We start from the raw sequence: 22,833 nt of genomic DNA, 5'->3' as shown, positions 1-22,833 counted from the left end.
AGGGGGGCTTCTTGGGTGAGGAGAGGCTCTTTTCTGCTGTTAGCATGGCTGGGAATTAAAACCAGCCCTGGCGCTTTAAGGCCAAAGGACAATAAACGACGCACGGTTAGCTTCCTCTTATATTTTGGCATCGAGGGACATTAGGGGAGCGGACCCCCCACATGACCAGCGACGGGCATTTTTCTGGACCTGTCCTTCACCAGATACAAAGTGAACTTAAAGAAACTCTTTATAGACCGTTTCAAACATGATGGACTAGCTGGCTTTGTAAGTTAGTTTTTATTTCCTTTTTGGTTTCAAATGCTAGCATTGCCTATAATATACTCGGCACCGTGTACCACGCTGGGGGTTCTTATCACCAATGGTCAGACCAGCAGGGATATTAAACTGGCTGACCCACTTATAGGGTATAGGGGTCGTGTTCAAACTTCCGTCAAACTCACAGTTTAGTTAATAGACCCTTTTGCCATCTATGAAAAACACACGGAGCAGCGAGCTGTGTCGGGATTCCTGCGGGGTTCAGCGTTCTGTGCCCCACCCATCCACACCATATACGGGCGTGTTAGAATTCCGACGGGTCCCGTCTGCATGAAATTCACAATTAAAAGGCCACTCTCTCACCTTTATACTCCCTCCAATGAGATCAGGAGGCTCCTCGTCTGTTTCCAAGGCAACGTTGACGGAGGCAAAAGGTCGGCTCGCCATCTGCTGCATCTCTCTAATAAGTTGCTTATAAATAAACAAAAGAAGAACGGGTTACGAGAGGCCGAACTCGTATAAATATATTAAACGCTAAACACATGATATTAGCGACATTCGTGCACACACGTCTATACAGCACGGCCACGGAGGAAAGTAATATTTATATAGCACCATCATATGCCGCAGCGCTGTACAAAGGAAAAAATGCACGCTTGATACTTGAGGTTTTCCTTATTTATTTGTATTAACATTGAATCCTCAAGCGGCATTCCCAATAAATCAACGATAATACCAGGAAAAAAGGAGAATAAAATAAAAAAAATAAAAACAGCCAAACAAGAAAGTTACAGCCCAATACCAGCAAAGCGGAATAAATAATTCAGCCGATGCACAATAAGTAAGTAAAGCTATAAATTGCGGGTTAGAGAACGCACTAAAAGTTTAATGCGGCCGTTACTTCACTATTGGCATACTTTATTAGGAAAACTTTGCCGAGATGCCTCTGAAATACAATAGATATTAAAGGTGAAGCCATTTGGGTTCGCAGCAAACACGAGAAGATGAAGGCCCTAAATCACTGGGGATGCAACACTACCCAAGAGACAGCCAACGGCGCGAAACGCACCAGGAGTCCGACCTTCTCTGGAACGCTGCGACAAGTTTTTTTTTTGGGGACCCAAACAAGGTTTGAAAATTTTAACTGCGCCCTTTATGCATTATCACCCGTATAACATAATTATCAATTAAAAAGCAGATACTCACTACACTACTAGGTGTATTTTGCAAAAATAAAATATAAAAAAAATAAGAAAGGTGTTTTAAAATATATTTGGCATCTTTGTAATTATTTTTTTTTTTTACAACTGGAATGTTCGGAGAATCCGGTGTATTTTCTGAGATGTTACCCGATAAGCTGTGGACGCGAGATGAAGCAGATCGCCGAGATGGGATGCGGAACGATCTATGTTCCTCGGGACACTCATTTGACGCCTGATCCGTAGGGAGGATCTAATTGAGATCCTATTGGCCCTTGTAGGATAAAATCGGAAAGCTCGTTACAGGAAGCAAGCTACAAGCTGCTTTCTCAATTTTAAGGCACGGCAATAAAGGAGGAGCCAATGTTAATTTTAAAATGTGCCTGGGGGACAGCCCCCGAGGAGTCGGACAGCCGTGTCTGTGTGTGTCTCAGCTTCATTATGCGTTAAAAAAGGCACAACACGGCTCTGTGACGCCCAGACACATTGCTTTCCGTATCGGGGGGGTTGGTTTACAGCAGATGGGTTTGGTAAACACATTGCTTCCCGTTTAAACCAATATGTACATTTTTTTACCCTAAATCCTGATCACCGTTTAGTAAAATGATAAAAGTTTACTCCGTTCTGGAATCCCCCCGTGTGTCTCTCTGATTAAGCTGCTCCGTATCATTTAAATACCTGGTACCACGTGACAGATTATATCGCCCTACTCTTAAAAACTCACTCTTTGCTTGCACGTGGGCTTTAAATTTAACCCCTGTTTCTCCAACTCTAATTCACTAAAAGAGCGAGAGAAAAAGGCAAACATCAATAATTAGAGGAGTTTTTGGCTCTTCACCGGTACTTTAAATTCACATTTATTAAATGTCAAAAAAATGGACTTTCAATAGCCAGATCGGACTGAAATAACCAAGGACTTTTGATAAGTAATTACCAGGGAGATCGTACAAAAGCCACGGCTGACGGGGGGGGGGGGTTTGGGTTGAGACAAGAGGTTCATATTTAGGTTCGAGCATCAGCCATAAATTAAATAACGGCAGAAAACATTTTGACAAATGCTTCTTAAAATAGAGGAGTGCAGAATAAGGGAAGAGATAATGGAGAGAGAGGGAGAGCTGGCACCCAGAACAATGCCAGGAGAGCGGCCCCCGGTTTTATTACAGGCTTTCAGCTCCACGCTATCGCTCAGCGCAACTCATAATTCATCATCGCGCGGCTCGGGCGACCACGAAACCGGCAGAAAGGAGCGGACTCCGAGCGATAAAAGCATTGTGCGAGAGCCGAAATATATTCAAAGAGACAAAACCAATGAAAAAAATAAATAAATAAGCCATTTAATTATATTATTTTATATAATATATATGATAGACATTGTATATTATATCTATTGTTACAGGAGCAGTTGTATATAAAAAAAAACAAGTATGTGAAATATTTATCCCGTTTTTTTTTTTTTGTTTTTTTTTTTTAAACAAATCCAAGTAAAAATAAATAGAGGAAGAAAAATATATATATAATCCGCAAAAATGCAGGATGGCGATCATGATTGAGATTCTCCGGCAGAAGGTGCTGCGCTGGAGCAGAATAATATATCAGAGACGAATCCACGCCACAGGACACGGAGGCGAAGCCCTGACGCAGGGCGATGTCAAGGGGTTAAAATGATTCAACTCACGTGGATACCCTCAGTGGCTATTCACACGCGGCACACGTGACATATCGCACGGTACATATATGTAATTGCGGGGGATGCATATAGTTGTAGCAAGTTATATTTTGCTGTTTTTTTACACACAAAAAAAAAAATGATTTCCATCATATTGTAAGCCATGATCAGGCCCATCCGGCCCCCGTCTAGTCACCCGTTTCTCCCGCTGTAAAGACTCAAACCTTAATCAGTCGTTGGTCTCGTCTTAGATTCAGGAGCCGCATGTCTGTCCCATGCATGTTTAATACCCTCGCTGTATTACCCTCTACCACTTCTACTGGGAGGCTGTTCCACTTATCTAGCACCTTCTCAGTTAGGTAAAACTTCCTTAAATTAAATCTAAGGCCATGACCCTCTAGTTTTAGATTATGACCTCTTCCTCTTTGAACTCTTCTCTTCTTTCATTTTATCCGCAGATCTACTGTTTGGCCAAGACAGCTGTGTTTCGGTAACAGAAGTGCCAGTTTTGGGCATTTTGACATTAAAGAATCCCTCGCCGTTCCCGGGAAAGATGAGATTAGCCAGATTTAACTCCTGCGTGGGACGTGAAGCTTCTCTCGACCTTCCAGGGCTGGTGGTCGTCCGACGACCATTCGCTCAACGGATGCCCCGACGGATAAACGGGCCACGTCGTTTCCATGGAACGCGAAAACAGCAACTTTATATATAAAATTAATAATAGAAAAAAGTATTAAAGTGCTTCATCTTAAATATTTGGCGCGGGAACAAAACGGACAGAAAATTGTATCGAATGAAAGTGGCACTCCGAGAAGTGATTGCAGGTCGCCGGGCCGGTAATTGCCCCCTCCATCCGGCAAACAAGTATTTAATGACTGCGTTAAGAACAGGTTGCCGGGCGAGCGGAGTTATTCTCAGTAAGCCGTGAAGCGAGATACCGGCAATCATGTTTAATACGCCCAAATCGACGGCTTAAACGATGCTTTTCAAGAGATTCCAGACAAGGAACAGAACTTTTCTTTTTTTTTTTTTTATATATATATATAAAAAAAAAGTTTAAAAAGGTAGTTTGTGAAATCTTGACTGAATTAATTTTAGGAATAAATGTTTGTTTGCACGGATATCACCATTTTCAAAGTTTAAACTGAAAACTCTATATTATAGTAAGCGGGCTGAACGCAAGAAACCCAGGGCGGTTTGGTGGGTGTTTGGTGGTTTCCAGTAGACCTCCCCATGAAGTAGCGATGATCAGTCTGTGGATGAGTAGCTGTATAGTAAATAGAGACACGTGAACGTCACAAAACACTGGGACCTCATCGTCTGCCTCTGCGGTCCAACACCAGGGTTATCCCTCCCGATACCTGAGGAAGAGTCTCTCCTGGACAGCCTCGGACTCCGTAGCTCTCGCCTTCCTCAGGTCGGGAAGGAAGCTGAACGTATCTCTGTGATACGGTCTGAACAATCTGGATGTGAAAGGACCGAGAAATGAGCTGGAAACTCAATGTGGTGCGAAGAAGAGCCGATAACCCCCGTCCCTCTACTAAGAGAACGGCCCTAGGGTCTCCAAAGCCCATAAGAGCGATGTCTCCGGGGTATGTACACAGAAGGGGTTTTTCTATGGCCATAATCGCTTATTGTTCCCCACCGCGCACGCACACTAGAACAGAACTTGGCAGAAGTGCCGTCACCAGCTCAGAACCTCAAGAACCAGAAGCTTGCCCCATGTCCTCCACCAAAGGAGCTCTGCCATGGGGTGGGAATTCCTTCTTATCGACTTGGCAAAGTGTAGTGAGAGTCCAGGACACTCCGTTGTTCCCCGTTAGATGTGAGAATCAAGCTTCCGGCTCATTCCGCCTCATCAGCCTGCGTTAGCATGAACATCACTGACCACAAACACAGACCAGGCCGAGGAGGAGAAGAAGAAGAAGAAGGAGAAGAAGTAGAAGAGGTCCGCGCTCGCACCGTGGGACATCCTTGTCCGCTTCCAGATGTTCTCCATTTTGGATTGTTTTTGCTTTTTGATGATCTGGGAGTCCCTGATCAGAGCCGCGTTGGTTTTCTCCGAGCTGTTTAATAACTCTGAGATTTAATGACGGCGGGAGCCGCGTTACAGCCTGGGAGGGACTCCTCCCTGCGTCCCTTTAGTGCCGTTAAGGTGCGAAACACATGGATTAGATTCACGTAATATAAAAAGTTACGCAACGCTGCCGCGGAGGATTTACACTTTCTGCTTATCTCTGTTGGCCTTCGGTTTGCTTTCGCTGCTTAAAAGAAGAAAAGCAGAAAAGAAAAATCTCGTAGCTGTTAACCCAGAAATGGCTACTCAGCCAAGGACTACCGTGACCTCATCTCCGCACCTACGCTTCACGCTAACACATGTGTTAATAGAACAGATCGATTATAAGAACAATACAACATTCTTAATTCTTATCTTACTAGAGATACTCTGGTTACTGTTGTCTGGTCCAACTGGGCAAGGGGGGGAGGATATTTGGGAATGAGGGTTTAAGACAGTTTGGGGGGCCGCGAGCGCTAAAGATATAGGATTAGATGGAGCGACAGGTGCTATGGCACTGGGAAGTAGGCTGTTCATTCAGGCGTTTCCTTGGAAAAGCTTGCCATGGTAAAAACAATGGCCCCGCCCCCACCCAGCAGAAACAGGCCTCGCCCCCGCCCAGCGGAAACGGGCCTCGCCCCCGCCCAGGCCTTACTTTACTGTATTAACCTATAACAGTTCTGCTGGGCAGCTGTTCCACTTATCTACCACCCTCTCAGTATAGTAAAAACTTCCTTTAAATGCCCCTAAATCGATGATTTTTACCAGACAGGTTTCTACGATCCTTTCGGTTATAATGTATGCAGCATCAGAGGTAAACTAGTTCACTTATCATCGACCGATTATCTGCTAATCGCGTATTCTTTTTCTCCTCCTTCCAAATAAACTCAACAATTTCACTGCTCCGGCGGCAAAGGGGGAGATACTTATTTGGAAGGCTGGAAGCAGACGGATATACAAACACTGAGTATGCTAACGGCCGCCCAATTAAAAGCCGCAACAGCGCATTACATTCCGGAGCGCAGCATGCGTCCCGCAATTAATGTTTGCCGCGACCCTTCCGTTAAAACATGCGTTTTGAGACCCCCGACGATTAATATTTATATACGTTCCTGCCTTCCGTGGCTGTTCCGAGGTGCTGGTGTACACTCCCTGTTCCTGCGCGACGCGCACCGGCACAACTCTTTAACACTAACAATAACACCGGTTTACTTCTATCACCTCTGGGAAACTCATCAAGCAAATGTGCAAAGATTTACTCGGGAATTTGTGTTTAGAAAAAAAAAATTGTTGTTTTAATAGAAATTCTTCCGAAGGACGATGCTGCCATCTAGTGGCCGGACTGCTAACCGACGCTTCCCGGCTCATCTGTCCCCTCTGGAATAACACAAGAGCTCACACTCTTCACACTTTTATCTTTCAAGGCCGTTATTGCTCAGGCATTGGAGCTTTAAGCAGGGAAACGTACCTGGTCGCTACCCCAGTGTTTCCTAGGAGTTTTACAGAATTAATTGTGCACAAAACTGGTCCTTCCATCAGCTTAAAGAGAAACTTCCGCCATTTTATCACAAATATCAGAATAAAAATAGTTTTTGCCCCATGATATAATGTTTTCAGGCAGCTGCATATCAGCCGTTTGTATGATTCTCGCTCTGTTACTTGACCCCCGATCTACTTAACACCCCGACTCCTTATCATACTGCCTGTGGGGAACAATAGAATGGCTCGGTCTTAATCATCTAACTTGACTCTGTGACTAATGAAAGTCTCTGGAGGAACGGACTTCATTAGCATTGCCATAAAGCATTATCTCAGTGTGGGGTTTGAGCCGGGAAAGTCACCCAAAATATCACGAGATAAAACCAGGTTTGTGTCACTGACCGTCATTAGTAGACACAGCGCGTGTGTGTGTGGGGGGGGGGGGGGGTCGTTTGATTACCACTACATACAGGGCTGGTTTTATGTGCAAGTCTATTTTTTCCCCATGGGACTTCCCTTAGTCTCTAAGCATGATAGGAGTTTTAGTCCACGTCAGCTAGAGTTACTGCCTCTTATTCGCTTTTCTTGCGCTCGATGACAGCACCAGGAGAGCGCGGGGTTAAACATTGAGATCCCAAAGTACATGGGAGGATTACAGGAGTATCACTACACGGCCCCTTTGTTCTCCTGGTAATTGCCCTTCACTGGGGCAGCGGCTCTGACGTGACTGCACGCTTCAACCCCCCCCCCCATCATTACGGCTTTTAATGTTTCGTTTCATTGGCCCTAATTATTGTAACGGAGGGACTAGTTCTCCGGATCGATACAATTTCCAGCTCACCGCGTCGGACCCGTTCGATGTACCGAGCTCTGACCGCGATGAGGTCCTGCGCGATTACAGCCTGCTGTCCCTATAATAACCGCTCGGGGGCCGAATACGGAGTGACGGGCAACATCTGCAAACCAAAGACGGGGTCTCTGAACAGAACAAAGCCGGGCATTCGTGCGTCTTAGCCGAGCCGCGGCAAGCTCACCCTCTCATAATACATAAAGGGAAGAGTCACTCGCTGGAGTCCACTCTTCACGGAGTCAGACGCATTTTACGGCACGCTAATTGGAGTCAGACGCATTTTACGGCACGCTAATCAGAGAAGCCATTCTTTAGTTATTGGGGTCGGAAGAAGAGCCGTCCAAGTGATTTATTCCTCCCCCGGTGGCCTCTATTGAAACCAGGAAGCATTCGTAAGTACAGTCCTTGCACACGCTCAGTAGCCCTCCCACTGAAGCCAATGGGAACCAAGCTCCCAGCAAAAGCTTCAGCCAATGGCATGTGCGCTACCACAACATCAGCATTCAGAAAGCACACATGTGATTGGCCGCTGCTGCTACAGGATTTCAACAGGAGCTCAGCTTCCATTACGTAGAAAGGCAGTCCTACTGAGCACGTGCAGGAAGCATACGTGATTGGCTGCAGAGCACATGCAGGAAGCATACTGCGGTACACTTCCTGTTTGGGGGGGGGACACCAATAACTAAATTTTATTTAATACGAATACTAACACGGACCTCCCTTACGAGTCCGACGGGAAAAGAGGGACTGCTCCCAGTATAATGAACATTTTTGAATGAGTTTTTGTTTCTTTTTGGTCACATGACAATTAAGCGTTCCCATCAAAATTAAAAATAAATAAATACGGCAGAATTCACACGATGAATGAATTATTTCTGGGAATGATGTGGGTTTTATACAGCCCTGGGAACGATGTTTTTCACGCGTTACATTCAGCTCCACGGCGACCATCTTTCCGGCCGATCTGTTTACATCGCGGCTCCAGAAACGCGGCTGAGATATGAGAGCGGAAAGCGTTTTATCTCTTGGGGGCGCGAGCCGTGATCTTAAATAAACTCCTTTTGTTTTGAAAATTCATTTTCCCTACATTCCGCCGCCGGGTGATTCAGCGCAAGTGACATTTTCCTTTTTCCAGTTGCTAAGCGCCCCGACTTTGCCCCGGGCCGGGAACGGAATCCGGCAGGAGCCACGCGGGTCCCAATCTTCAACGCGGCGTCGGCGTAAACGCCGGAGGACGAAACAAAACGGATTGCTCAGCCATATGCAGCAGACGTCTAAAGGGGGCCAGATAATACCGGTTCTAGATGTCAGCACGCTCCCAGATAACGGCGGCCCTAGATGCCAATCCCAGTATATACTGGATGCCAGTGCCTGTATTTACTCCGATAACCCTGGCGCTGTATGCCAGTCCCGTTATATACCCGCTAATAACGAGGACCCTGCTTTAATATCAAACCCCTATAAAAAAAAGTGCTAGAAGGGTATTTAAAAGGTGCAACGAGAAGACTGAACGCCTGTAGCGGGTGATTTATTACCACCGCTCAGCGCCACCCCACCCCAGCACTTCCCAGCCGCACAGAGTTATTAACCGACGTCTATGGTTATACAGCACGGTAACGAGCCGGCAGCCGACGCAACCGGATCAACTAAATACATAGAATTCCCTGCTTTTCAATGATCTTTTCCGTGCCACTAACTCAGTAACGGCGTTCGATGACATAAAATGCCAGAGATCCTCAGCGGGTTTGGGTCCACCGTGGCACTCGCCGCACAGTGACCGAGACCCTAAAATATATATATATATACACTCGAGAGATAAACTATATTTAAGGGATTTGCAGTATGTTAACCATTAAACATTTTATTTGCTTTTTTTAAGGGGATTTTTTGTGCATGGTTTTCACAAAAAATTCCCCACAACCTGCGCAGCGCTGGGGAGGACTGCAAAAAAAAAAACCAAACTTTCAAATAGACAAATGGCCTCAAAAAACACTAGGGGGCGCTCATGTACCACATTTTGGAGAGTGTTGATTTCGGGGGCTGCTGTAAGAGATACAAAAAAAAGGGGAAGTATTGTTATATATATATTTTGAGGGGATTGGTTCTCTATAACTTTTGTATTTCAAATGGACAAATGGGGCTGTAGAATATATATATATATTAATATTCTGACAATGCACCTGACATCGGACATCCGCGACTAAAAATAGTCGATATTAGAGTATTTTAGATGTAAAATAAAATATAAAATAAAACCGGGAAAAAAAAAAATCAAAACAGCCAATCTGTCCATTTTCTATTGTTGGAATCATTTATAGTAATTAAAAAGCAAAAAAAAATTAAAAAGCCAACATGTACAGACAATCCGGAAACATCTGGAAAACCAATGAGTGACCGTTTTTAGAAACCAAAATAAAAAAAAATTGAGGCAAAATAAAAATTTTTAAAAAGCCAATGTGTCCATATCTTATCATTTCAATCATTTATTATAATAAAACAGCAAAATTAAAAAAAAGAAAGTGTGTCCATATCTTATTTGAAAAATTTATTGTAATTAAAAAGTGCAAAAAATTATAAAAAATTTAATCCTATCATTTGAATAATTTATGGTCATAAAATAAATAAAAAGGCGATGTGTACAGGCAATCGGTATACAGCTGGAAAACTAACCAGTTAATATTTTCAGAAAACAACAAAATAAAATTATTAAAGGGATATTTAGGATAAAGCAAAATATTTTTTTTTTTTTTTAAAAAAAACAATGTGTCCATATCCTCTCATCTGAATAAATTTATTGTAATACAATTGCAAAAAAAAAAAAAAAATAAATAAAAATTATATATATAAATGCCTATATGTACAGGCAATCAGCTAAACATCTGAAAAAACAACCAGTGACTATTTTTAGAAGCCATAAAAAAAAAAAAAAAAAATGATTAAAGGGATATTAAGGATTCCTCGATCTATAATTAAACTCTACAGACTAAGCCAAGTTTGGCTTCATAACGAGCCGCGTATAAATGTATGAATTATATATACATCGTTCATTCAGCGTCATGCTTCCAGTTCATTAACAAACCTGTTAAAAAGTTATTACTTGGAGCTTAGCGTAAAAGTTCTCCCCGTACCCCACCTTCACGCGTTAATAAAGGCCGGCGCGCGGCGTGGACAACCCCTTCCAACGCGTTTCACAAGGGAGACGCTCAAGAGATAACACATTACAGATTATAAATCGCCGGCTTTCGGAAAAAAAACTGCTGGGTTTTAATTATTCAGCACCCCGTTACCCCGGGGGGGGGGGGGTAAGGCTTCCAAAATATTATAGTATTCTCAGCTCACATTCATTCGCTAAATCCAGGGATCTATAAAGGCTGGGCATAGGTACAAAACATGAAATACTGAGAGGGGAGATGGAAACGCGAAGCGGGGGATGGGGTGAGAAGCGGAATGTTTTCATCTCTCTGCGTTCGTAACGTTATTTGGAAGGTTTAATCCAAAGGGGGAGAAATTTTAGAACAAGAGGCCCTAATCAAAAACTAGAGGGTCAGAGGCTGAAATGTAATGTAAGGAAGCTTCGCTTAGCGGGTGGTAGGTAGGCCGAACAGCTTCCCAGCAGAAGCGGTAAAAAAATGGGCGGAGAGTATATAAATATGAGGAATATACAGGGATATAACGTATCCATGTTAAGCGGACGATGCCTGCAAGCAGTATCAGAAGTTGGCCGCGAGCCCCGTCCTCGTTATTCAGGACGAGTTTGATTATCGATACGAAGAATCGCAGAAACGCTAGCGGGCAAACATGGAGCTTGTGAATGTAAAGCGGCGGAAATCGGAGATTAAGCAATAAAATCTGATTCTATTATTATTATGCAAATAACATTCACTGAGGAAAAAAAAAAGAATCAGATGTAAGACAATTCTACGTTAATAGACAGCCGTTACGGAACACACGCAAACACACATACATATATTACATACACATACATAGTGTGGATTATCTGGACTACGGTATCCGAAGTCCCTGAAAACTTTTTTGCGATACAAGAGCTGTAAAAATTGATCAAACTGTAAGTAAAACTCGACTTACCTCTCGCCTCCTCGACGCCCAGCAGCTTTGTTTTATCTTCCAGACGACGGCGGCCACGAGGAGCAAGGAGAGGAAACAACTGTAAAAACGAGAGGCCGGGGAGCGTTAGCACGAGACGGAGACGCATCGCAGGCGGGTTTCACGATCTATGGAAATATACGCTGCTCATACATCCCAAGCGGCCAGACTCCGCATTCCACCAATGTAATAAGCGGAGCCGTGATATGTAGTGGGAACCACTAGGGGGCAGCACGTGAACAGAAAATGCAGAATGTTTGACAATTCCCCCATCTTTCACCCAAAAGTGAGCGCTGGCAACCCTGGGCTGAGCTCCATTGTCTCTGTACAGTTTATTATGCTCATAGAAACATAGAACCTGCCGGCAGATCGGCCCCATCCGGCCCCCGTCTAGTCCCCCGCTTCTCCTGCTGTAAAGAATCAAACCTTAATCAGTCGTTGGTCTCGTCCCGTGCATGTTTAAATACCCTCGCTGTATTACCCTCTACCACTTCTGCTGGGAGGCTGTTCCACTTATCTACCACCCTCTCAGTAAAGTAAAGCTTTGTTACATTCCATCTATGCTTCTTCCCAAAAGATTAAAAAAAAAAAAACTCACCTGAAAAACGTCACAAAGAACTGTACCAAGTCCATAAAGTTGCTGTGCTGAGAGAACGCAATCTGAAACACAAAGCCAGGCGGGGGTTAAACGCTAATCAAAAGCCATCTGTACAGATCAAAAAGAGACCGCTGTGCATTCACAGTGAGAGCGCGTGGAATCATTTAAACCCACTTTAAAGCACGGCAGCGCAGGATCACGGCTTATTCACTAAACGGAGAGCTGGGTTTCGGCTTCTGCTGCAGGAAGAGCACAGCTGGCCCTGTACAGTGTATAGTTAAATCAGTGATTTCTCCTGGCCCTTCGTATTTATTAATTATTATTATTATTAACCCCATTATGGCAGCCCCTGGGGTAATTCTTGGGTAAGCGTGGAAAAAAAATTATTAATAAACAAAATACATAATTATTACCTGATCACTTGTCGGTGATATTTTAAGTCACTGATTATTGATCGGTCTCCCTGGTCAATGTCAGTGGCCTAAACCTGTCACTAACAAGCCTGAAAACTGTCAAAATGACCCTAGTTGAGCACCTTGACTCGTCTACTGTTCATAAACATATACTTTTATGGGGTAATTTACAGTGGGGGCTTCCAAAATGTCCCAAATGGGATATGGGCCCAGTAAACCAATTTCTAAAAAAAATTGTGCATGCTCCAGTTTGGGCTTCATAGCTTCCTCAAAAAATGCATGAACCGTGCATGTGAGGCCTTGTTGGAACACAATTTGGTGTTGCAACATTGCAACATATGCAAAAAACACAAAAAAATATAAAAATACCTCAAAATTTTGCAGCAATTGGCGATAAAATCCCTGTTTGAAAAAAGTGTCAAAATGACCCTAGTTGTACACCTTGACTTATCTACTGTTCATAAACATATAATTTTGGGGGGATAATCAGTATCCGTGACAACTATTGCAGTTATTAGACTGCCATGCCAAATTTGAAAAAAATTATGTTTTAAAAACGTATATACCGGTCAAAATACATGAAAATCCTGGCCATATTGGGTGGCTTCCAAATCAGGACAACTTATTGAATATATTTGGGATAATTTTTTCCCATTGGTTCAATGTGTGTACAATTTGTATGTATACGGGAAAAAAAAATGCGTTTTTTTCATTTTCCCCCCACTTTTTCCAGTTTATTTCAAACAAAACAATGTACTACCCAGCTTCATATGGTTTCAAATGAAAGCCCTACTTGTGCTGAAAAAAACAATATATGATTTGTGTGGGGGGTGCACTAATTGATGAGAGAGAAATTACAGTTGAAGAGAGACATAGCGAAAACACAAAAACGGCTGCGGTCCTTTAGCGACACGTTAGTATCAAAAGCCCGGTCCTGAAGGGGTTAATACACTTAATTCAGTCACCTGCATTCAAGCAGGGATATCAACCATAACATACTGGGAGCAAAAGCACCGACTGGGAGTATTATGTATGACCCCAGCAGGGGGGGCGAATAGGAAGGAGTCACCCCCAAACTGTGCGCCCCCCCCCGAGAATCTGCCCCTTCACGCCGAGATTGGGGCAAAAACATGAGTGGTTACGGCCCCTTTAAATCTCCTCCGTGCGTGACGTTACCGAGCGGAAGTAATGGAATTGTGTTTATGGTTTAACGTTAATGAAGATGACGAGGAAACGATCGAATTACAGCCGGACACAAACACGCCTGTCAGCCGGCCGGCACGCAACGTCCAGCACGGAGGAGAACGCCGCGGGTCACGTCCGCTCGGCCTGGGCTGGAGGGGGTTAAATAATGGACTTAATTAAATTACACAGAATTTGTTTACATCGGTCATTGGCTGCACCGGGTCACAGTCAGGCTAGTAGCCCATCTCAGTCATAATGGTGTGGATGTGGCCAGTCCTAAGGCCGGTGGGGGGGTATTTTGGGGGGTCTTACGGGAGCACGTCTATTCTGGGAATCCATAACTCTCCCAAGACTGGTGAGCAGGTATGTCGAGGGCTTCGTTTTGGGGATTATTGAAGAAAATTAGAATTTATGATTATTATTTAATTATTATTTTTGGTGTTTTTAAGATGTGGGAAGCTCGGCGTTAAACCGCAGGAGAGCGGATCCAATAACAGCGTTAGCCGAGAGGCCGATCTCTCCCCGGGTCCGTAAGCCCTTCGGAATGACATTTCCGTCCCGTCAGCATTTAATATAAAAGCAGCCGGCCAAAAAGAAACGTTTGTGTTTGAGGGAGTTTTACAGGCATTCCGATCCACGGCGCTGCTTGCGAAAAGGTTCTGATCCGATGAATGGCCAAGGGGTGAAACGTAAGCCGCCAAACCCATCGCAGCCCAACACCTGGGGGTGAGTAACATACCAGCTTAGGGCACCATTAGCACATTCGTTTGTTTTACGTTACCAACGGACTGGGGGCGGGGGTGATACTCTGGAGGTATAGTTGACATATCAGCCAAGTTCAAGAGAGGACCGGCATCTTCTGGCCTGGGGGGGGGCAGGTAAGCCAAGAAGCCCCATCTGCCCCTTGCCTTTTGCCCCTAGTAACTACAACACACATTGGCACATATATACACGCTCATGCATACACCTACACGCCCATTCATTTTCATTCCTTCACATCTCATTACTTGACCCCACAGTGTTCTGCTGGTGGGCTGTTAGAGTGGGACTGGCCCTTTTTCAAGAATTTTGGAGCGGCCTGGGGGGCCACAACCTCCCTGTCCAAGTCACTGTGCGTGCAGCTATTAAGCTCTGGGGGCAATTAGAAAATTCTGGGTCTAGGAGGTTTCTGGGGTGGAAAGTTTTAAGAATCGGAATTCCGTACATTTTCCAGGCAAATAACCGGCGTGTATAACGCGATCGCACATTTCAAAACTGTTCCGCTGTAATATTTACCAACATGAACCAGTCTCCCTGCATTCCGCTCCCAGTAATTATAATAGAGCGGGGCGAGGGCAATGCGGAGAGCGGCACCCAAACGCAAGGAACGTGCCCTCTACAGCACACCAGGACCCCCACAGAACCCCATCGACATTGCCTTATAACGAGGGGGTCCTTGGGACACTGGGAGCTCCGAGACAGGCCAGTTACACCCGACTGGTGAGATTCTCTACAATTACCGTACAAAAGGGTTATGAATGAGAAGACAAAGGGGCTAAGCAGTCGCGCAGGTGCATGAAGCGCACCTCCCACCACTGGGAGTTTATTCCTGATATCAGATAAAAAGCTTTCAAAAATATTGCGTTGCTCTCGCTCTGTTATCTGATCCCCGATCTACTAAACAAAAACTCCTTATCATACTGCCTGCGGGAAACAATAGAATGGCTCCGTCTTAATCACCCAGCAGGACACGGACTACTAAAAGTCTATGGAGGAGCGGACTTCATTAGCATTGCCATAAAGCATCAGCTCAGTGTGGTGTCTGAGCCGGGAAAGTCACCCAAAATATCACATGACTGACAGCAACGGCGGCCCTAGATCTGCAGATAAAGAGAGCTTATTTGGGCAAAATGAGATTATTTATATAAATAGTGTTGGGGGGGGTTACATTACTATATACAGCGCCGGGGGGGTTACATTACTATATACAGCGCCGGGGGGGGGGTTACATTACTATATACAGCGCGGGGGGGTTACATTACTGTATACAGCGCCTGGGGGGGGTGTTGCATTACTGTATACAGCGCCGCGGGGGTTACATAACTGTATACAGCGCCGGGGGGGTTACATTACTGTATACAGAGCTGGGGGGTTATATTACTGTATACAGCGCTGGGGGTTATATTACTGTATACAGCGCTGGGGGGTTATATTACTGTATACAGCGCTGGGGGGTATATTACTGTATACAGCGCTGGGGGTTATATTACTGTATACAGCGCCGGGGGGTTACATTACTGTATACAGCACCGGGGGGGTTACATTACTGTACACAGCGCTGGGGGGTTATATTACTGTATACAGCGCTGGGGGGTTATATTACTGTATACAGCGCTGGGGGTTATATTACTGTATACAGCGCTGGGGGTTATATTACTGTATACAGCGCTGGGGGTTATATTACTGTATACAGCGCTGGGGGTTATATTACTGTATACAGCGCTGGGGGTTATATTACTGTATACAGCGCTGGGGGTTATATTACTGTATACAGCGCTGGGGGTTATATTACTGTATACAGCGCTGGGGGTTATATTACTGTATACAGCGCTGGGGGTTATATTACTGTATACAGCGCTGGGGGTTATATTACTGTATACAGCGCTGGGGGGTTATATTACTGTATACAGCGCTGGGGGGTTATATTACTGTATGCAGCGCTGGGGGTTATATTACTGTATACAGCGCTGGGGGGTTATATTACTGTATACAGCGCTGGGGGGTTATATTACTGTATACAGCGCTGGGGGGTTATATTACTGTATACAGCACTGGGGGGTATATTACTGTATACAGCGCTGGGGGGTTATATTACTGTATACAGCGCTGGGGGGTTATATTACTGTATACAGCGCTGGGGGGTTATATTACTGTATACAGCGCTGGGGTATATTACTGTATACAGCGCTGGGGGTTATATTACTGTATACAGCACTGGGGGTTATATTACTGTATACAGTGCTGGGGGGGTTATATTACTGTATACAGCGCTGGGGGTATATTACTGTATACAGCGCTGGGGGGTTATATTACTGTATACAGCGCTGGGGGTTATATTACTGTATACAGCGCTGGGGGTTATATTACTGTATACAGCGCTGGGGGTTACATTACTGTATACAGCGCTGGGGGTTATATTACTGTATACAGCGCTGGGGGTTATATTACTGTATACAGCGCTGGGGGTTATATTACTGTATACAGCGCTGGGGGGTTATATTACTGTATACAGCGCTGGGGGGTTATATTACTGTATACAGCGCTGGGGGGTTATATTACTGTATACAGCGCTGGGGGGTTATATTACTGTATACAGTGCTGGGGGGTTATATTACTGTATACAGTGCTGGGGGTTATATTACTGTATACAGCGCTGGGGGGTTATATTACTGTATACAGCGCTGGGGGGTTATATTACTGTATACAGCGCTGGGGGTTATATTACTGTATACAGCGCTGGGGGTTATATTACTGTATACAGCGCTGGGGGGGGTTTACATTACTGTTGTACGTACATCTGGTGATTTAATGAAATAATTTGCTAAACTGATCGTTCCTTCTGAATGTCTCCTTGATAACAGAGTGTTTTGTTTTGCACTCTCCCTCTCGCTGCATCACAATGCAAGCATTTATATACAGAGAAGATCGCACTCCGCGCCTCGCTGCGAAAACACTTTGTTCCATAGAAACACAGAACCCGCCGGCAGATCGGCCCCATTCGGCCCCCATCAAGTCCGTCCCTTTATCCTGCTGTAAAGACGCAAACCTCAAAAGCAGTCGTTTAATCCCCTCACTGTATTACCCTCTGCCACTTCTACTGGGAGGCTGTTCCACTCATCTGCTACTCTCTCAACTGACATAGCAGGGCTTCATCTTTAACCTGTCCTACAAGGAACTTAACACAGAGCTAATTCCTTCCACACAAGGAAAAAGTTAACCACAACATCTGAAATGTTTAAAGGAAACGCAGACAATACATAAAAGTTACAAACAAATTAAACTTTTTGGGTAGCCTCAAAATATACAAAATAAAAAAAGTATAAAAACCTTTCAACTAAAAAATAACAAAAACTCTGTAACATAAAAAAAACAGCACGTATTGGAACTTCTCCTAGAAATTACAAAAAAGGTAAAAAGGCGGGCGGCGTAATCCCATCCTCCCCGACTCTCAGGGTCTGACACGCGATATAAAGAACCCCCCCCGTATGTAACAGACGCCCGCTTATAACACGGTTACCTCCGGCAAGCACCCAACCGACGAAGAGTCTGCTAGAAACGCCGTCTTCTTCCTCAAAAAATGCCTGTTTTCAGGAACATTCCGAATGGAGTTTTCCAAAATATTCTACATTCTGAAAAAGCAGGAAACAGTCCGAAAAAAAAAAAAAATAAAAAAAAACCATCGCCGATCGCTGCCAAAGAAATCAGCAGGAATAGCTGGGAAGGAAGCATCTGTTTCGCGTTTGGAAGCATCGCTCCCTCCACCCCGATTCCAGCAGGAGGAGAGTCGAGCCTCCCGGCCCCCGGGCCACGGCGTGGAGCGGCAGAAATCTGGCAGCAATTATTTACACTAATAAACTGAAGTGATGAAAAACAAATTCATTTGCATTCCAGCTCCTGTCACAAGCCCCCCCCCCCGACAAATGTCTCAAACGAGAGAGAAGGGGTCTCAGAAAAGCTGCAAAAATCAGCGCCCCCTCACAAAAAAAATAAAAAAAATGAAAACCCTTAGAGGAAAAAGGGCAGGTAGAAGAAGTTAAGATAAAAACGTTTAAAAGTATTTAGAAAATTAAATAAATAAAAAGCCGGTATGAAAGAATGTATACCATAACAAAAAAAAAAGATATGAAAGTATACCATAAAAAATTTTAAAAAAAAATAGCTTATATAGAATATATACCACAAAAAAAGCTGTTTGAAAGTTAAAAAAACCTCAAAAAATGTGATTCTTTGAGTAATTAAGCTACTGGGATAATTCAAAGAAAAATGTGAGTTTTTTTTCCTCTCTTCTTGATTAAATAAGCAGGCACTCCGATAATAAATAAGCAGGCACTCCGATAATAAATAAGCAGGCACTCCGATAATAAATAAGCAGGCACTCCGATAAATAAGCAGGCACTCCGATAATAAATAAGCAGGCACTCCGATAATAAATAAGCAGGCACTCCGATAATAAATAAGCAGGCACTCCGATAATAAATAAGCAGGCACTCCGATAATAAATAAGCAGGCACTCCGATAATAAATAAGCAGGCACTCCGATAATAAATAAGCAGGCACTCCGATAATAAATAAGCAGGCACTCCGATAATAAATAAGCAGGCACTCCGATAATAAATAAGCAGGCACTCCGATAATAAATAAGCAGGCACTCCGATGATAAATAAGCAGGCACTCCGATGATAAATAAGCAGGCACTCCGATAATAAATAAGCAGGCACTCCGATAATAAATAAGCAGGCACTCCGATAATAAATAAGCAGGCACTCCGATAATAAATAAGCAGGCACTCCGATAATAAATAAGCAGGTACTGCGATAATAAATAAGCAGGCACTCCGATAATAAATAAGCAGGCACTCCGATAATAAATAAGCAGGCACTCCGATGATAAATAAGCAGGCACTCCGATGATAAATAAGCAGGCACTCCGATAATAAATAAGCAGGCACTCCGATAATAAATAAGCAGGCACTCCGATAATAAATAAGCAGGCACTCCGATAATAAATAAGCAGGCACTCCGATAATAAATAAGCAGGCACTCCGATAATAAATAAGCAGGTACTGCGATAGTTCGAAAACCGACAAAAAAAGTCACAAATATTTCTCAGATATTCTGAGTAAATAAACAGGTACAGCAATAATATAAAAAAAGAACACTTAAAAAAAATATATCTTATTTCATTAAAAAAAAATATATACCGACTTGATAAATCAAGCTACAGTCACCGCGGCCGCTGTCACAACTGCCATAAATCAATACTTTAAAAGGAAAACTAGAACTACGCGGCACGTGAAAGAAACGATCGGAACCGGTGTGTGGTGAAAGGGTTAACATTTGAAGAAACTTAAGTGCCGAACGTACATTACATACCGGCAAACGCCGACACAGCGCAGAACGCAAACTAAACATGGTGGAGCTTCACCAAACTCAGACTCGAGTATGGGTTTTTTTCTTTTTGATCGTAATATCATCCAAAAATTGTTTTAAAAATAGTGTCTTTTTGTCTCAAAAGGTTTTTTCGAGCTTTCTTTATATACTTTGGACTCTTATTGAGACCCAACATATCAGATAAACACACCAAGCGATAATATAATGCATTGAAATAAACAGAATATCTCTCGCCCAGTGGGACTCTCCCGCTAATGAGGGTCTATGGGGAAGGACTTCATTAGCATTGCCATAAAGCATCAGCTCAGTGTGGTGTTTGGAACGGAACCGAGACCCCTCCTGATGGCTACGGCAGCCTCCAGATCTGCGGACAGAGTTGACCGTATGATTTAAAACAAGCTGTTTATGACTCAAACATGCAGAACGTGGAAATACAAAGAAATCACAGCAAAAACAAGTATTTTTTTAAATGACGACATTGGATCTAAATACCTGTTTATCAACCTGTTCAGCGGCACTCAGAGATAGAGATACTAATAGCGAGTACGACGGGCGAGTCCGGGCTCATAAAAACAAAGTGTTCTTAGTAATATCGTTGCAATATCCGTGCCCGCATACCCGACATCGCCTTTCCGACCCGTGTTTACAGAGACGTCGGGGGGCCGGCTGCTTTCCCACCGGGGCCCCAGGCACGGCACGAGCACAGACCCGGGATTCATTCCTTCACAGCTCGCTCTGTGTTCCTCGGAAGCCGACAAACATCCCGACCAAACCTCACACCGCCGCGCGGGTATTTATAGAACGGGGGGGGGCTGGGGATATATAGAATATATACAGGAGGGTAAAAAAAGGAAGATCTTTATGTACCGGGGGGGGTTAATTCCCAATCTCACTGGAATAACGTATTTACAAAGGAAGGGTAAATAAACATAAGAAGTGCCTAATGACCAAGAGGCCGGTCCCGAGAGCTGTAAAGCAGACCCCCGCTTTCCGGCAGCTGCCCCGGAGTCCCGGCTTCGCAGCCCCTGCCGGTAACGGAAGAAGCTCAGAAAGGAACCAGCAGCCCCCGCTGGTCTTATTATGGTTTCACGGCAGAGAGACCCCCGAGCTCTCCTAGACCCGCCACGAACCTCTCTGTGAATACATATTACGGGAAGAGTTACGTTTAGAGATGACGCAGCGCCCCGCTACAGTTCTAAAAACAGAAAGGAGACAAACGCGCTGAAAGACGACGAATTTAACGGGTTTGGTGTGAAAATCACGCCGAGGGAGGCAGGAGGCGGTAACGAGAAAGCAACGGCAGCCGCCGGGAGAGGGAAACCACGAAGGGTTAATCGGCTGCTTTTATGAAGTTTGCGTCTGGCTGCGGAAAGCGTTTCAGACTCATCGTTGGCTCCAGCAACCCCCCCCCGTTATCCGCTCCACAAAAAGAAGAGGCTCCAGGCACACCCACTGCACCCGATTGGAGAGGGTGTTACTTGTGGCCCCGCCCATTTGCAGAAGTGCTCCAAGAGGCCAGAATAATGTAGACGGAGAAAGAGCGGCGCAGACAATCTTCTTTCTCCACCAATCCGTCCACGATATATCTTGCCTCCCGGAGCACTTCCACAAAAAGGGAGGAGCCACTGAGACAGCCCCTCCCCCATTCCTCCAATCCAATAAGGATTAAACAAAGGAATCCCGGTGCAAACATGGATAACACGCAACGGTGAGAAACTATTTATTGCATATTGAACAAGATCTGCAAACAGACGTTTCGAGGGCATAAAGAACACTGCGCAAACATTTAAATGGTGCTCCCGCCATCCTCCTTGTTAAGCCCCGCCCCTGCGGAGTCCAAAGCCCCTCCTCCGACTTGTAGCTTGCGATCAGACGGCACGGAGAAATCATGTCACAGAGACGTCATCGGTTACATTGTGACTGCTCGGCAGACATACGGGAAACGCACAGCGCCGAGCCCAGCGGAGGAGGGGATTCTCCGTCTGATTAAGGATATTTTCATACAGAAAAAAAAGACAGGCGAAGAGGGAGCTGCAACAATCAGCAAAACAAATAAAAGCAGAAAAGCAGCCCAAAAAGACCTTAAACACACAAAATAAAGCCGACTGCGGAGAGAGACAACCAATTTATTTTCCAAATGGGAAAATCCCCCGAACCGAAATCCCCCGAACCAAAGTAAAAGCCCCTGCGTGCCCGACGGCCACACGGATAAAAAGCGGATTGACGGAGAAGTTTGAGACCAAGTTTCTGCAGACTGCTCCGCGTTTGGCCTCTCGTGGCCATTTGGCCCAACATCAAACATTTCTGCGGGCAGAGAGGTTCTAAATCTCAACAAGCAAAGCCCCAAACACGTGTTCACTCGGGTGAGTGAGACTCGGGGGAGCGAGACTCGGGGGAGTGCACAACGTTAAAGGAGCTGAATTATATATATATATATATATATATTCACCAGAGAAATATTTAAAGCGGAAGAGCGCCGATTTGTTTTTCTTCCTCTTGAGCATAAACCCCAGAGTTGCACATAGCACTATAGCCCCTCCCCCCGCGCAGCGTTTGGCAACATAGCCCCTCCCCCGCGCGTTTGGCAACATAGCCCCTCCCCCGCGCAGCATTCGGCAACATAGCCCCTCCCCCTGCGCAGCATTCGGCAACATAGCGGCCCCCTGCGCAGTTGCAGCATTCGGCAACATAACCCCTCCCCCTGCGCGGCATTCGGCAACATAGCGGCCCCCCAGCGGAGCCGCAGCATATGGTAATAGCAGACCCCCCCCCAGCGCAGCATACGGTAATAACCTTTGTTGCTCCATAGACTTTCATTAGTCAGGGTGTCGTGCTGAGTGATTAAGACTCAGCCACTCTACTAGTTCAGATAGAGC

General features: G+C 44.8%; 1 protein-coding gene across 2 annotated transcripts in view; it reads right to left on the bottom strand.

Moving 5' to 3' along the window:
* Nucleotides 1-22,833, bottom strand: part of ATRN (attractin) — a 53,400-nt gene that overhangs the window by 5,672 nt on the left and 24,895 nt on the right. For both annotated transcript variants that reach the window (XM_053458113.1, XM_053458112.1), the window contains exons 25-27: nucleotides 12,211-12,272; nucleotides 11,595-11,673; nucleotides 622-729 (exon numbers count right to left, since the gene is read on the bottom strand). In XM_053458113.1, coding sequence (XP_053314088.1) covers nucleotides 622-729; nucleotides 11,595-11,673; nucleotides 12,211-12,272 — 249 coding nt within the window. The remainder of the gene's footprint in view (nucleotides 1-621; nucleotides 730-11,594; nucleotides 11,674-12,210; nucleotides 12,273-22,833) is intronic.

The sequence above is a fragment of the Spea bombifrons genome, chromosome 1, assembly GCF_027358695.1.
Source record: "Spea bombifrons isolate aSpeBom1 chromosome 1, aSpeBom1.2.pri, whole genome shotgun sequence".
In the NCBI taxonomy this organism is placed as follows: Eukaryota; Metazoa; Chordata; class Amphibia; order Anura; family Pelobatidae; genus Spea; species Spea bombifrons.
Note: the sequence above shows the minus strand (reverse complement) of the source record. Positions and strands in the feature narration are given on the sequence as shown.